The following is a 12,453-nucleotide window of genomic DNA, read 5'->3' on the forward strand; positions in this document are numbered from 1 at the left end:
TGGCAGTGGAATTTTTAACCAGATTGTTTAATTGAATCTTGGAAAGTGAGAGGATGCCTGAGGAGTGGAGAAGAAGTGTAGTGGTGCCGATATTTAAGAATAAGGGAGATGTGCAGGACTGTAGTAACTACAGGGGGATACAATTGATGAGCCACAGCATGAAGCTATGAGAAAGAGTAGTGGAAGCTAGGTTAAGAAGTGAGGTGATTAGTGAGCAGCAGTATGGTTTCATGCCAGCAAAGAGCACCACAGAGGATGGATAGGATTAGAAATGAATACATTAGAGGGTCAGCTCAAGTTGGACGGTTGGGAGACAAAGTCAGAGAGGCGAGATTGTATTGGTTTGGACATGTGCAGAGGACAGAAAGATATGGAAGAAGATGATCCACTGTGACTACCCCTAATGGGAGCAGTCGAAAGAAGAAGTTTTTTCTTTATTAACACAATGCCATTTTGAAGGTCATGTGACCTCAGTCATCATGCTGATATGTAATGGATGCTACAGTGTAAATATTGTGCCGATGACACTTTATGACATTCATAGCAATGGTTAATGGAGTAGGCCCCAGTAGTAGGATTTTGTGTTTTGGTTAAAAACTTTTTTCATTATCTAATTTTTAAATTTTTTTTGTCCACTCAGGTCCTAATCTGGGGATCCTGACTGATTTGTTATGTGGTGGGTGTGGCAATGCGCTGTATCAGCGCGTTCTCCTAACCACCTCTCTCTCTCTCTTTTTATTCTGGGTACTCATTCTTGTTCAGGCTTCTCTAGTATTCTGCCCCTTGCTTATCTTTTTAGCATTATTTCTAGTGTCTCAATAATCTGTTGATTATTTTGTGCTCACAATAATCTTTGGCACTCTGCATGTCATAACAATACTTTTTTCAAATTAGACTATTAAAAATTTACCCAGGGTTAGACCTTAACATTGAGAAATGTTTCCACATGCCATGGCTATGGCTTTGGCTTACTGCTCTCTGGACTCTTTTTGCATATTTATCAAAACATTAATAAGGCTGCCATAGAATAGTTTTTGTTTAAATAGCTCTCTACCTTGAAAGTTCTTGTAACAGTGATAATTAGATATCTTATTTTGCTGAACTAGGAGAACCTTACTTCATCTTCTTTATATTAGAATGGTAAATGGATGAATGGTGCTGCTTGAAATTAGACAAATTAATTTACTACACAGATAATCCAGTTCTTTAGTGTATGGAAGCCCTTAGCATTTTATGAACACCATCTTTAACTCATGAATCCACTAATTTTTGATTTTACTTAATCCAGGGTAGGAGTTGGTGGTAAGGTAAAAATCCATAAAAATTCAGCAGCAAACAAGAGATTAAGGACAAACTTACACAGTGACTTTTTCCCACTCTTGTTATGACAAACAGTGTTGGTTAACGGGATGTGGTGCAAGTAATGATTTTTTCCCCTTCCGTTTGCTGTTTCAAAGTGGGGGTACGAAATACAAAACATCTTTCTGAAAAATGCAAGTGGCATGAAAATAGCCGGAGTCCTCTAGACCAGTATTTTTCAATCAGTGTGCTGTGGCACAGTAATGCAGTAGGTGTGCCATGAAAATAATAGTGTAACGCACTTGGGTCTAAACCTTAGAGGGACAAACTCCACAGGTGGTTGAGATCTTTCTGAGGATGATAGGTCTACCTGAAGAAGATTGCATAAAAGCAGCTCTGTGATCACCGTGTGAGAGCACTTTAGAAGTGTCTCCTAGCTACTAGATTTCATCTGCCCTGGGTGTGTGGTCGCCAGTGAGCCTCACAGGGCTGGTGTGTAGTGGGCATACGAGTTGACTCTAAGGCAGAGAGAAGCTGGCAAAGGGGTGATGCGGCTTATAGATGCCACCAAATTGTTCACTAAGTCCTGAGTCTGTGAACGCTGGTTTTGGAGCTCATTTTTTTTACCAGCTTCTGCTGTATTCCAACCCCTTTGGATAGTCGAGCAAATGTATGAGATATACATGATATATGTGTTTGTGGTTAGTAAAATAATGATTTTGGTTACAAAAAATGTACCACCAAAGGAAAAGGTTGAGAAACACTGATCTAGATAACAGTTTGAGGCTACATTTTTGGCAAGCTTAGTAAAATGACTCAATTTAATCAGAAAGTAATTGAGATATTTTCAGGCCTGAAGGAAAGGAGGGCAAAATTTATGGTCAAGGAAATATAGATATTGTAATTGTAAAGGAAGAAAAACTTTAGTTTGGACTTGTCCTGTGGATGTAGTACAAGACAGGTTGGGGTGTGAGTTATGTTTTAAGATCTGGGGGGTCTGTGGATCGTGCAGTGTGAATTTGTGCCTAGGCGAGGTAAGCATGTCAAACTTGCATAGAACTGGGCATACTGGCAGCAAGTGTAAAATAAAAATATTGTGGGAATGACTCTGTGGGTGTGCTAAATGATAAACTGGGATGCAAGACTTGAGAAAAATCATATGAGTAGTGATTGTATGAAGTAGAATTATGGAATATGCAGTGTAAATGGCCAAGGACTGGACACTCTATTAGCAGGGGCAGAATAAGGCTTGTATTGGACTTATGCTATGGATTTGTTATAGGATAGATGGAAGTTCACGTTATTGGAAGATTACAAAGGTGGGAGTGCAGACATTATGGACATTATGATGAGGATCACGAGAGCAAGTGGAATGACCAGACAGATAGATAGATAGATAGATAGATAGATAGATAGATAGATAGATAGATAGATAGATAGATAGATAGATAGATAGAAAGGCACCATATGACAGATAGGATGAAAAGCAATATATAATATGTAAGTGCTGCTTCAGTTTTACCTCCCCAAAAACTACACCCTCGTCCAATTCTTTTTCACCAGCTGCCACTGATATTACTTAAGTGTATTCAATAACAAGTGTGCACTTCTCTTGAACTGATAAAAGAACAGCTTCTTTCTCATTTTGTCACTCACTTAACTACCACAGTCAAGAGAAAACAGCACAGGCCAGAGATTTCCCCAGTCCTGTCTTCCTGTTTATGTCAACTCAACAATTAGTTTGAAATATACCTCACCATGGGTAATATTCATCAAGGAGAAGGCACACTTATTACAGAGTTTACTTAAAACTCTGTACACTAAGACATTACATTTAAGACATTAATGCATAGACAGAAAATTAAATTTACGATTTAGTTTTGCTTTTAAAAGATTCACTTGTTCTGTGATAGAATGTGTTTTACTTTTAAACATGTTTGCAAGTTTTCTATTAATTTTTCCCTTACTGCTAACATTTTTTTTCAAAATTCATACTACATGTGACATCATCACGCACTTCTAGTTCACAGTCACAGGGCTGGAGTGTATCCTGGTATTTTTAGGTGCAAAGCAGTGAACATTCCAGTCAGTCGCCAGCCTGTTCTTAACTACCACTCCATAAAGCAATAGTTGTATTCAAAACCTGTACGAATTCAAGTCATATTGTTAATAACCTGTTGCATATTTGGCACTATTCTTGTCTCTTCATTTCTCTTTTCTTCTTTTTTTTGGTTGGAAAGATAGGCATAATTAAGACTATTGTATTATATTGCATTGTATTGTATTGTATTGTATGGAATATGAATGAATGTATTGAAAATATATGAACAACTGTCCTTGATCAATTAACCTCTAAGATTATATAACACATTGCACAACCCAGCTGAGTTATACTGAAGGTCTGATAAAAAAGTATATTACATCCACAGGTAACCTGCTGCTAATATGAGAGCTTAATGCCTTGAATCACTGTTCAGCATGTTTTTGTAGGAAGTATCTTCCTTAATTCTGTGATATCAAATGACCATCTTCCTGTATATTTAGAAGGATGTGGACCCTAAGTTATCCTTTGTTAGACATGTGTGATATGAGCTCTTTCCTGTTTCTTTTGGAGAGGCAGATTCACATTATCCTTTATAATTTTAGGGGGATGGAAAGTTGCCAATGTTAATGAATATCTCCTTCATTTTTGGTGTGTGGGTGGAAGGGGTCTTTGGATGAGAGTCATTGATTGAAAGGAATGCAGATAAACGTCCTTCTTTCCACTGGAAAGGCCACAAATGAGCCGTTCTTTATCTTATGTGGAGGTTAGATACATACTGTATATAAATCTCCATCATCTTTGGGTCATGTGAATGTGCAACCTTCTTTATTTTGGAATATTTAGAATAGCACCACTGCTTATACTTGGGGTGTTCAGATTAAAACCTTAATTTATCACGTATTATGGTCAGGTAGACAATCTCATTTAATCTGTGGGGGTGAGGTGTAAATGTAAATCCTTCTTTATCCTTTCAGGCAAGTGGATGTGCACATCCCTTTATTGTTGGAGGCTTAAGTGAACATTATTATCCTTGGGATGTGCAGGTGAACATCCTTTATCATTTGAGAAGTGGAGATATAAAGGTATGTGTCCTTTCCTCGTTTTTGCAAATCCGAATGGCTACCATCCATTAATTTTTATGGGGTAAACAATAGGCACTCTCTTTACAACCCTGGGGTTGTGTTGGGGGGTAGGGGTAGTGGCTGTGAGCAATCTTGTTTATATTCTAGGTATCTGATGTTCATTCAGAATAACTGCACACTCCTCTGCTGTTTGGAGAGCCTGAACTTTCGCGCACCAACGCAGCCAAGTTTAAGTCGACGTATTCCATTGATTTACATGGTTGGTAAGAAGCCAAATGCACACATTTTTTTTTGGTTATTATTATTGTTGTTTCTGCAGTGCTTGAAAATATGGGGGGCGGGCTTCAGGTTTCTTCCACGTTTTATAAGAAATGAGAGCAGCTGTCAAGTTTGCACAGACAAGAGTTGGAGAGAGAGCGGAGAAACCCGACACGACAGCCTTATCAGCTCCCGAGCACTTCCCATAAACGTCTTCACTCAACTGGAGGTTTTATTAATTTTTTTTCCCTCTCCTCAAACTTTTTGAAGCTTCGCTGGGGGGAAATGTAATTTTCCTTTCGAATCCGCTTAATAGATACATTGTGTGCAGCTCCGCTGTGTCTTTCTCTGCGGATAGCAACCCGTCCGCCTCTTCTTCAGAGCAGCACTCGGCACTAATTTCACTGGTGGATTTTTACAGTCTGTCCCCTTCCCCCTACCTCCTCCGCTGTGTGGGAATAGTGCAACCCAACGTTTTTGTTAGTTTTAAAGACAATCTGTGGATTGAATGTGCCGGACCCTCAGGATTATATCATTCCAGCGTTTTCCATTTCACATTTGCCAGGAAATCAGTGGCGCATAACCTTTAAATTATCGTCATTCCGTTACTTTTTATATTTTCCGTTGAATGGACAAACTCAAGCAAAGACGTCTCTCCAATTTTACCAGATATTTCGGTTCTTTAGTTTTGTCGACGAGTGATACGGAGGATTCAGATTTTAGATGAATACCGTCAGAGCTGGGCACTCGAAAGTAAAACGGTGTAAACTAAAGTAAATGATGATTTAAAGTATCATTCATTTATTCTTTTGCTGTGCTTTATTTTGTGTAGCAAACGCAACTGGTCATGTTAAACCTGATTATTTAGAATTGTACCTTTTATGAAATGCAACTTTTTAAAAAAAAATTTACTTTATAAAGTTTCATACAAACTGTGATACAGTTAATTGTTTTTCTTACACATTAATTCAAAACACCCAGTTGTTTTAGAAAAAGAAACTGTAAGCAAAGATGGATGGAAAAATGGTGGCGTACACCTGCACATTCCTTGTAGCAGTCTGCCTACTTTTATGGGTTGTCCCCAGCAGCTCTAAGGCATTGGCTTTGGAGGAGGATGTTAGCGATGTTCAGCAAAGTCTTCTTCAAGGCAGAAGGGCAATTTCTAAAAGACATGAAGAGACTAGAGAAGATCCAGCTGGCTTATTGCCTGAAGAAATTTCTGACACTAAGAAAAAATTGAAGGTGAAAGCCAAATCCAAAAAGTCAGTGGTTGAAAATGCAGAAGGTAAGGAGCAGAATTTCTCTCCATTTGACAAAGTAATGTGAGTCACTCACTTGAATTCTCGGTTATAAAATACTAGTTTTAAAATAAGTTTGACAATGCTTTTAAAATGAACATGGAAGACAAAAATGTATATTTTTGCAGTTTGGAGTCAAATATGCCAATAGCTCCATACAAACAAACAAAAAATAAATAAGTAATTATTTGAAACAGGTGATACAGCAGGTTAAAAGCAGTAATAAAATAGTCCACAGTGATGAGTGAAATGTATTGCCTGACAGTCTGATGTTCTTAGATTGTTGAGGTCAATGCTTTCTTGTTGCCTGCAGCATAGCAGCTTCTTTACAGGTAGTGCTTTAATACAGATCTATTAGGATGGAGTGGTGGGGAGGGCATCTTTCATTAACCTGTATGTCAGAGGGGTCAAGAACTTTTAAATCAATTCTTACAATTACTTGAGAAAATAATGGATAAGTCAAAAGAAAGAAAAATGCTCCAAGGAACTGTCAAAGCTGCAGCTTTCAGTTTATCAGTCTTGTATGTTAGAGAATTTGTGTTGATGTAAACTGAAATGTATGCATTTGAACATTTGTTTATCTGTGTATATTGACGCATCATAAATACACACCAATATGGAGTATTTGTAAGGTATGTTCATAAATAATTTTTGATCAAACCAGTATTTAGAATTGTTCCACTTTAATAAAATATTTATGAAAATGAGCAGTAATGTGTATTTTACATCCATGTGTGTAGATACTTGTGTATCTAAGACTCTGTAAAGTTTTTAATTCTGTCACGTAGATCAAAGGTATAAAGTAGCCTAACCTAAATTAACCTGTACCACTTGAACATGCATCTGAAGTACCATTATTTCCAGTTCACATTCACACGTTTCAAGTTTCAAGCAATATTATTAACAGTAGCCCTCATACAGTATCCAGAAGCAAGCTGATTGAGGTTTGAAGATGGCAAGGAACACTGGCAACAGCATTATCCTATAAGCCTGGTTCTCATTAAGCAGCAATGGCTTCTAGTTGATGTTGCTCAATTGATTAATGAATAATTTCTATAAGATAAACTAATTTGTTATTGTTTTGGTATAGATAGAGATAGAGCAGAGATAACCTTTCTAAGGAAACAGGAGATGGGTGAGACAAAAATTGTTGTTAAAGTTAAGGTCTAGCTATTTTCAAAGATATACCGAAAAATGACTTCTTATGTATTACTATAACAATGTTGAGATAAAAAACGTTTTTATTTTCAGTCCATAATCTTGGACAACATGCAAGTGCACAAAACTAGTCACATAAAGCATTCTGACTTCTGAATTTCTGTAGTTAAGAACTAGGCAAGCAGCTATAAATAAAAATGCTCTAAAATGTCAGTGTGTGTAAAACAAAATGATACTGTGATGTAATAAAAAGTCATAAAACTCAAAGTGAAGATGGATAAAAGAATCTAATTTTCCATACATCAAAACCCATAAATTTGGTGAGACAAGTAAATTTTACAAAAATAAACATAGAAAAAAAAAGCTTTGCCAATTCATAATAGCTATATTGGAACTATTAAATTTATTTAAATCATACATATGTATGAAAAACAAGTGAGAACACAATCTATTTTCAGGTAGATCAAGGTTAGGTTAGTCTGGTTAGCACAGCATTGGCTACTGCCCTTCACTCTTCTAAAGGATTTCTTCACACAGAGGTCTATAGTGTTAGTCCTGCCAACTACACTGATCTGTGGGGACATGATGTTCAAAACAGTGTCTAGTGCCCCTTGTCAAATGAATACATTTCGGATAATTATAAACTCTATTAAAATTATATGTGCTTTTTATATAATTAAAATTATATATGTTAAAATATATGCTTTTAGTCCTTTTTGCATATGTTGAACTTTCTCATACTGCTCTGCCCCCTGTTCTCTTGAAATAGCCACCTGTAGTTTCAGTGAGAGAATGTGAGTGTAGATATGGCTTCTAAATTTCTCAGACTTAAATGTGGACTTTAGGATACATCATTTAGTTTCTTGCTTTGGAGTCTTGTCAATTTGTTTTTAGGGTTTCCTAGATTGTGTAAATCTGTCATCTTACTGTTGGGTGAGGAATTGACCACTGGAAATATGAGGGAGGTCATTGTTCCTTTGCACGCAATGCAGCTGTTTGTTGGCATTACTAGAAATTCAAAAATGAACTTTCCCTTCAGCCATTCAATTTTCACTGCAATCTTTGACTGCTTTCCGGTGCAGTAACAGTAATTTACAGTTGAGTGCAACATACTGAGAAAAAAAGTCCCACATTCAGTGTTGGCAGAAGATGAAAAAAGTCAGAATATAAAACCATGTCATAAATATCAAAGCATTATGTTCTTGCATTGTGCTGAATATTATGGATTACGTTTCTCTGATCAGTGCACTTTGGTGAGTTTAAATTTTAGTTCTTATATTGTATAAGTTTAATCATTTATTACTTTTTCAAATAAAAATTATTGGTGGCCTATAGGCATTTTGGCATTGATTTAAGGCAAAATGCTGTTGCTTCAGTCTCCGCCACTGACTCACTGTACCACATTCAGTGAGTCATGTCACTTACCAGATGTTCAACCTGTAAGGCTATGTCATGCCATATCATGCCATTTTCTAACCCACTTAATCCAGACAAAGGTCAGGGTGTGTTGGGCTGGAGCCTCTTTCAGATAGCATAAGGCGCAAGGCAGGAACAAACCCTGGACAGGGCACCAGTCCATCCAAGGGTGAGCATACACACACACAAAGGTTTATATGTATCTCTACAAACTGCAAGTAAATTCCAGTAATATACAATTTTAATCAACAGCAAACAATTAAGCCACTCCAGTGCTGAGAGATAGAAACAAAAGGCTAAAAAACAAACACTAGGAACAATAAAACTGTTTCTTATATACAATTTGACCCTGCTTAAAGTTTCTGACACTACATCTGTGCAGCATGTTGTAGTGAAATTCAGTTTGGAAATATACTATAGCAGCATATTAAGAATGCTACTTTCTTCCCCAACACTGATTTATGATGTGATTATGAGTCAGCCATGTCATCTGCCAAATGCAATATTTGTAGTAATAGGGAAACAATTGGACCGTAATCCATTTCAGCATATGACTACACTAAAATCTTTATGTTGTTAGGACCTTCCCCATCATTGACTCTCTGGGTAACTTTGAAGATGTATTGTCACCTACTAATGCTTTAGCTAGATACAACTATACTTGTGCCTTGAAATGGGTTATACTTTGAAAAGTTATTGTATAAAACTATAAAGTTGCTGGTTTATTTCCCAGCTTTGACTCAGTTTATGACCCTAACTGACTAACATTACTCTCAAGAGACCTCTATGGTAGAAATATTATATCTGACATTGGGAGGCATTATGATTCATGCAGTTAAAGACCACTGTGTCACCTGAATGTTTTCGTACTAACTTCACATAAGGAAAAGCCAAGGAACCTCAGACACAGCGTGCAAATAACAGAGGGTGAACAGCAAAGCTACTTCCAGACGGTTACCTTAAGAAACACTGCTGTTAATGCTGTCAGTTCAACAGAAAATTAGTTACAAAAGGAGACCTGAGGTTGCCAAAAATGTTTACACTCCAAATGGGCTGCTTTCCTTTCTAAGGCAGATGTGACCCCCATAAAAATGTGAGACAAGGTTGTTTCTGACCTTCTCTAAGTAGGCCCAGCAGATATTTTCTTTTCTGGACAGATTATGAGCATGACGCCTTACTTGATTTCTTCATTTCCTGCTAAGGCTGGTCCTGCTTTCTTGTTCCTTTATCCTCATCTTTTAGTAACTCTTTACAGCTGTCTGCCAGTCTCTGCACTAGTTAAAAGATATCTATGACATTGAAATTAAGAGACTAAAGGAATTGTTCATCGGATTTCCTGCAGGCCCAACCAGGATACAAAAAGACAACAACAACAACAACAACAACAACAACATTTATTTATATAGCACATTTTCATACAAAAAAATGTAGCTCAAAGTGCTTTACATAATGAAGAATAGAAAAATAAGAGACACAGTAAGAAAATAAAATAAGTCAACATTAATTAACATAGAATAAGAGTAAGGTCCAATGGCCAGGGGACAGAAAAACAAAAAACTCCAGACGGCGGAGAAAAAAATAAAATCTGCAGGGATTCCAGGCCATAAGACCGCCCAGTCCCCTCTGGGCAATCTACCTAACATAAATGAAACAGTCCTCTTTGTATTTATGGTTTTCACAGAAGGATTTGATGATGATGATGATGATGATGATGATGATGATGATGATGATGATCATGTGGACTTCTGGCTTTTAGTCCATCAATGCTGGGGCACCATGGTGCTTTGAGTAGGTTGGTGGTGGCGCAGGCCGCCACCACAGAGAAACCAGAAAAAGAAACAGAAGAGAGAGTTGGGGTCAGTACGGATTTTAGAGCCACCATGAATAGTTATTATGATGAATTGAACATATAGAGTATCAGGATTAAGATAAAGTGAAGTTATAAAAAGGCCATGTTAAAGTAGTGTGTTTTTAGCAGTTTTTTAAAGTGCTCCACTGTATTAGCATGGCGAATTCCTATCGGCAGGCTATTCCAGATTTTAGATGCATAACAGCAGAAGGCCGCCTCACCACTTCTTTTAAGTTTAGCTTTTGGAATTCTAAGGAGACACTCATTTGATGATCTAAGATTACGATTTGAAATATAGGGTGTCAGACATTCCGATATATAAGATGGAGCGAGATTATTTAAGGCTTTGTAAACTATAAGCAGAATTTTAAAGTCAATTCTGAAAGACACAGGTAACCAGTGTAGCGACATCAAAACAGGAGAAATGTGTTCGGATTTTCTTTTCCTAGTTAGGATTCTAGCAGCTGCATTCTGCACTCGTTGCAAATGATTTATGTCTTTTTTGGGTAGTCCCGAGAGCAGTGCGTTACAGTAATCTAATCGACTAAAAACAAAAGCGTGAATTAATTTCTCAGCATCTTTCAATGATATAAGAGGTCTAACTTTTGCTATATTTCTTAAGTGAAAAAATGCTTTCCTAGTGGTCTGATGAATATGTGATTTAAAATTCAGTTTACAGTCAACGGTTACCCCTAAGTTTTTTACTTCCGTCTTAACTTCTAATCCTAATGCGTCAAGTTTATTTCTGATAACCTCACTGAATCCGTTTTGCCAATCAATACAATTTCAGTTTTCTCTTTATTTAACTTTAGAAAATTACTATTCATCCACTCAGAAATACCAGTAAGACATTGTGTTAGTGTATCGAAAGAGTCGGGGTCATCAGGTGCTACTGATAAGTACAGCTGTGTGTCATCAGCATAGCTGTGGTAGCTCACGTTGTAACTTGAGATAATCTGACCTAACGGGAGCATATAGATTGAGAAAAGAAGCGGACCTAGGATAGAGCCTTGTGGAACACCATATCGGATATCATGTGTCTTTGAGTTGTGATTACCACAACTAACAAAGAATTTTCTCCCTGCCAGGTAGGATTCAAACCAATTTAGGACATTGCCAGAGAGGCCCACCCATTGACTAAGGCGATTTCTAAGAATATTGTGATCAATGGTATCAAATGCGGCACTCAGATCGAGGAGGATGAGAACAGATAAATGGCCTCTGTCTGCATTTAATCGCAAGTCATTTACTACTTTAACAAGTGCAGTTTCTGTACTGTGATTAGTTCTAAAACCTGACTGAAATTTATCTAGAATAGCATGTTTACTTAAGTGGTCGTTTAACTTCATAATTACTGCCTTCTCTAGAATTTTACTTAAGAAGGGCAGGTTAGAGATGGGTCTAAAATTTTCAGAAGCAGAGGGGTCAAGATTATTTTTCTTGAGTAGGGGTTTAACTACAGCAGTCTTAAGACAGTCTGGGAAAACCCCCGTATCTAATGATGAGTTTACTATGTCAAGGATATTATCAATAAGCGCGTCTGATAATTCCTTGAAAAACCTTGTTTTCACAACTCTTTATAAAGTAAAAACAAATTTCTCTCCTTGGAATTTCTCTAGGTCACTCATGCCTTCTGGATTCCTGCTGCCTTACACTTGGAGTTTATGTTGTGTTGTGATAGTCTGTCCACTGCAGGGCACATTCATGCACACACTACACAGACATAACCAATTCAGGATCTGAACTTACTCTCATGATTCTGTGAAGTAACTTCAACAGCTATTACACCAACGTGATATGCAATGAGTGGATGAGTATGCATAGCTGTAAACTCTTTATAGAAAAAATGTGGTGCGAATGTGAACTCAAAAATTGTTTCCAGTATTCTTCCACATTCTAATCTGAAGTTGTCTTTAACACCTGGAAACAGCGTTGCTGTACGTACATGATGACACCAAGCTTATCATTACTGGTAATTTATTCCATTGATATTTATTAAGCATTTTGAAATTGTAAAAAAAAAGTGAAAAGATAACCCTGTTTCATGGA

At 37.1% G+C, this 12,453-nt stretch overlaps 1 protein-coding gene across 3 annotated transcripts in view; it reads left to right on the plus strand.

Moving 5' to 3' along the window:
- The first annotated feature begins 4,611 nt into the window (after positions 1-4,611).
- Positions 4,612-12,453, plus strand: part of aebp1a (AE binding protein 1a) — a 75,367-nt gene continuing 67,525 nt past the window's right edge. Inside the window, exon 1 of one of the 3 annotated variants that reach the window (XM_039768609.1) lies at positions 4,612-4,684. Coding sequence is in view for 2 of the 3 variants with exons in the window: in XM_039768607.1 (XP_039624541.1) it covers positions 5,695-5,968 (274 nt within the window). In the remaining variant the exon portion in view is untranslated. Of the gene's footprint in view, positions 4,689-4,814; positions 5,969-12,453 lie in introns of those variants that run through there. The other 2 variants (XM_039768608.1, XM_039768607.1) reach the window with 2 other exon arrangements.

This window comes from Polypterus senegalus, chromosome 11 (assembly GCF_016835505.1).
Source record: "Polypterus senegalus isolate Bchr_013 chromosome 11, ASM1683550v1, whole genome shotgun sequence".
Lineage (NCBI taxonomy): Eukaryota > Metazoa > Chordata > Cladistia > Polypteriformes > Polypteridae > Polypterus > Polypterus senegalus.